Below are 4,665 nucleotides of genomic sequence, written 5' to 3' on the forward strand. Positions count from 1 at the left end.
AAGAAGTTCTTCTTTGTGGTTGTTGTTTTTAATGTACTATGTGACATTCTTTCTTTGTTCTTCCTTGTGGTTTATCCCCTGTTGCACTATATTTGATTTTGGTACCAGCGTATTGTATATACTTTTATTTGAATTGATGGGGGGAAGGGGAATAACAAAAATAATGAGTCAAAGGACAAAGGATGGCCAATACTCACAAGACAATTAGTTGGAAATGAACTTTACAACTTGGGGGAGGGTTGAGGGGAGGGTAAACATAAGGAAAACCTGGGAGGGGGTAACAGTGTTTGCCAAAAATATGTTCTTACTACCTATGTCTGTAACTGTAACCAATCTGTACATCACGCTGACAATAAAGTTAAATTAAAAATAATTAAAGGAATAAAATTTTTGAGGATTTCTGCCAAAAAAGAATGTATATCTAGCTGCCCCCGGGGAGCCGGCAGGCAGGATGGCGGAGGGCAAGGCGGGCGGTGCAGCAGGCCTCTTCGCCAAGCAGGTGCAGAAGAAGTTCAGCAGAGCCCAGGAGAAGGTACTGCAAAAATTGGGGAAAACTGTAGAAACCAAAGATGAGCGTTTTGAGCAAAATGCCAGCAACTTCTACCAACAACAGGCAGAAGGCCAAAAGCTCTACAAAGACCTGAAGAACTTCCTTAGTGCAGTCAAAGTGATGCACGACAGTTCCAAGAGAGTGTCTGAGACCCTGCAGGAGATCTACAGCAGCGAGTGGGACGGGCACGAGGACCTGAAGGCCATCATAGGGAATAATGATCTCCTTTGGGAAGACTATGAAGAGAAGCTGACTGACCAGGTTTTGAGGACCATGGAAAACTATGTGGCCAAGTTCAGTGAGATTAAGGAGAGAATTGCCAAGCGCGGTCGGAAACTTGTGGACTATGACAGTGCCCGACACCACCTGGAGGCAGTGCAGAATGCTAAGAAGAAAGATGAAGCCAAGACTGCCAAGGCAGAAGAAGAATTCACCAAAGCCCAGGTGGTCTTTGAAGATCTGAACCAGGAACTGTTGGAGGAGCTGCCCCTCCTGTATAACAGTTGTATCAGTTGTTACGTGACCATCTTCCAGAACATTTCCAACTTGAGGGATGTCTTCTACAGAGAGATGAGTAAGCTAAACCACAATCTCTATGAGGTGATGAGCAAACTGGAGAAGCAGCATTCCAACAAAGTCTTCGTGGTGAAGGGACTGTCAAGCAACAGCAGGCGTTCTTTAGTCATCTCTTCTCCAGTCCGGACTTCTCCAGGGGCCAGCCTTAGCTCCCCCACCTCACCTTCCAGTCCTTCTACCAACTCCTTAACCAGTGAGAGCGAAGCGGTCTTGGCAGCAGAGGAAGAGCTGCCACCCGAGTCGGCCCAGGGCGAAGATGATTTGGATGTCAAAAAGGAGTTCTCAAAAGATGAGGAAATGGAGGAGGATGGGTCTGAAGGAAGCTCCCCTGAGGAGGAGGAGCTGCTGCCAGCTTGCAGTGGCTCACCCCAGGCCCAGTCTTCTCCCGCTCCAGAGGATGACAAACCCCCCGAGGAAGATCTCCCTTGCTCCCCTTCCCTGTCCCCAGGCGCATCCCTGACCCCATCCCATCAGTCTCCACCATCTGTCCCAGAAGTAGTTTTCAGGATGCGCACTGCAAGTGAAGGTGCGGAACAACCAAAGAAGACAGCCTCCCTCCAGAGGACCTCGGCGCCCCCCAGCAGGCCTCCTCCCCCCAGAGTCCCAGGAAGCCCCAGGCTCTCCTCAGGGAACATGCCGTCCAGCCCACCTGCCTCTCGAGGGGGCTCGCCCACCAGCCCCCGGGCCCTGTCCATCTGTGGGAGTCCAAGTCCAAGGGCCTCCTTAGAGGCCTCCCCCGATCTAGAACCACCGGAGAAGCCACTGAGAACCCCCGAGGCATTAGAAAAGGAGACCTCCCACAGCCCCAGCACAGAAGAGCTTTGCACCGCCCCTTCCTCGAGCACCCCTCAGGGCCAAGACCTTCAACTTCCTGTCTCTGTGGATCCAGGAGAGAATAAGATTACAGTATCTGAGTCTCAAGAAGAGGCATGTCCAAGTGAGAGTGTACAACTCTGAAGAGAAACTGCCAAGACCTCCCAACTCCCTTCTCTCCAAAGAAACCTTTCTGACAGAGGGCAGAGGCCAGATATTCAGGCAGAATGAATGCTGGGAATCTCTAAAGACCTGGCAGTTCTTTAATGGAGGCTAGGGAAGACGGGAGGGAGGGAGGGAGGATTGGGAGAGGAGAATGTCAGACTCGGAATTTTTTTTAATTCAAGCTTGAGCATTGTTAGAAGAATAAGACCTTCACTATTAGACTGGGTTGTAATGACTAAAGAATGTAAGTAGCTATAGACACGTCCACTTGCCCATACAGAGACACATAACCACAAATGCACATGCTCATGAACAAATATGCTTTCTACTTAACCACCGGAAAGAAGAGACTTTCAAATTGTTAAATAAAGTATGGTTTTTGACTAAAAAAAAAAAAGAATGTATATCTATTCTTCAGGAACTACATGAAAATATTTTGAAATTTAAATATCGCTGTTTAACGTAGGGAAAGAAAAATGTCTGCCAAATCACATTCTTTTGTGTCTAACATTTTAATTGCTTGTAAAGTGCAATCTACATTGTATCTTCAACATTTTTTTCTTGAAATTATGTCAGCTTTATGATCCAAAAAATATACAAAAATTAATTTTAGTGACTATAAAAGTTCCACATAGAATGTTAACTCTGGAAAACTACCCTAATTTCCATTGAGACTAGAAAATTAATTCAACTCTATTTTAATGCCATTTTATGTTGACTTCATAGTTTTCAACCACACTGATTTGTCTCCTGAAATACTACAGTCTATTTTAGGTAGGCTTCATTGTATATGGGAGCTAAAGGTAGATGTCCTGATGTCCTGTGTTTCTTTGCTTTCCCACTAAATATTAGCTTCCTATGTACAAGGAAAAAGAAATACTTTTTCCTTTTATACTTGTGTAATATTCCATGGTATATATGTATCATATCTTCTTTATCCTTTCATCTGTTCTTGTGCATTTTGGTTGACTCCCAGGTTTGGCTACTATGGATAATATAATAGCCAAGAATTTAGGCTTGTTGAAAGGGATATTTGTTCAGTGAAAGTTGAGTGGCATTGTAGGAAAAAATGAATTAAGAATCTGCAGTGCAGGGGCTGGGAGTTTGGCCTAGTGGTAAGAGTGCTTGCCTAGCATGCACGAAGACCAGGGTTCAATTCCTCAGCACTCCACATACATAGAAAAAGCCAGAAGTGGTGCTGTGGCTCAAGTGGTAGAGTGCTAGCCTTGAGAAAGCCCAAGGACAGCGCTCAGGCCTTGAGCTCAAGCCACAGGACTGGCAAAAAAAAAAAAAAAAGAATCTGCAGTGCAGAACTCAAGTCTGTGTATACTGAGCATCCATGGTTTCCTCTCATTGGTGGGCATCTTGGACCTAAGGGTCTACTGTATACCTTTTCTTCACTACTTGGAAAGTCTGTCTTTCAGTGTTTTAGCCAAAGTTATCTAAATGTTTTTAGGCTTGTAATTTAAACCGATGCTTGATGGGAGCACTCTGGCTATTTCAGACTTTCTTGGGAAGTGACTATAGCAGCTGGCATTTACTGAGAAGTTACTTATGTGTCAAGTATGTTAATGACTTATGAGCAATAGCTTCATCAATCCTTATATCAACCTATAAGGTAGGTATTGCTTTAATTTCCATTTTAAAGATGAACTGAGACCTTTAAGTCTTTGCCAAGACCACATTACTAAAAATGATAAAACACTTCTTTTTTTCTTCATTATTGTCTGTTTTGGAAGCAGGAACTTGAATCCTGTCAATCTAACTGCAAAATCTGTGTTCTTAGTGGGCATACTTATTAATTGCTTATCTTGTAATTTTTCTAATTTCATATTAAGAGAAATTTTGGTATACTTAAGAATTGCTCAGCTTCCAAATCTCAAAAATATTACCTGACTATGCAGAGGAGTTACCAATTAATCAAATGCTATGCAATTTTTAAGATGGCCTAGATTTTATGTATTCAGAAACTTTCTTTAAATAATATGGGTTTCATATAAGTATTATTCATCCAACACCAAGAATTCACCATACTAGGCTGGTAGGAAATTCTGATATACTTACAACTTGGTTTCTTTTCTCACATTTGATATACTTACAACTTGGTTTCCTTTCTCACATTTATATTAAAATTACCATGTGCCACTAGTTTACTTCTGTAATTATAACTGTGAGGAGGCTGAGTCAGTGGAATGCCTGGGTCAAAAAGTACATCAGAGCCCAAAAGTATCTGGCAAAAATCAGGACTGGAGGTATGGCTGAAGTAGTAGAGCACCAGGAAAGCAAGTAAGTTGAGCTAGCAGGAGATCTTGAGTTCTGATCTCAGTACCACCACTCACCCCCACCTCCAAATCAACAGGCTTTGTAGATCCACAGTGTCAGAGTTTCTTTTAATCCTCACCACTCACAACTGCCAGGGCCAGCCCGCATTCCCTTTGCATCCAACCTGAGGGCTACAACGCCATGGGCCCTATGGATTCAGGACCTACTGGAACATGTTATTTAAATAAATTCTTCCTTCTTTGTTGCACACATTTTTGAGATGGCGTGACTTGAATAAT

The 4,665-nt window shown here is 43.3% G+C and overlaps 1 protein-coding gene across 1 annotated transcript; it reads left to right on the plus strand.

Annotated features, from left to right (window-relative positions):
* The first annotated feature begins 437 nt into the window (after positions 1–437).
* LOC150064272 (bridging integrator 2-like) lies at positions 438–2,449 on the plus strand. Its single transcript, XM_090331118.1, has one exon. The coding sequence runs from the start codon at positions 452–454 to the stop codon at positions 2,081–2,083; it is 1,632 nt and encodes a 543-aa protein (XP_090187244.1). The 5' UTR covers positions 438–451; the 3' UTR covers positions 2,084–2,449.
* The last annotated feature ends 2,216 nt before the right edge of the window (positions 2,450–4,665 follow it).

The sequence above is a fragment of the Megascapheus bottae genome, chromosome 4 (genome assembly GCF_031878675.1).
Source record: "Megascapheus bottae isolate mThoBot1 chromosome 4, mThoBot2.hap1, whole genome shotgun sequence".
NCBI lineage: Eukaryota > Metazoa > Chordata > Mammalia > Rodentia > Geomyidae > Megascapheus > Megascapheus bottae.

What these genes read in the sequence shown, in the direction of transcription:
- LOC150064272 (XM_090331118.1), top strand. Translation starts at nt 452, where the DNA reads ATGGCGGAGGGCAAGGCGGGCGGTGCAGCAGGCCTCTTCGCCAAGCAG.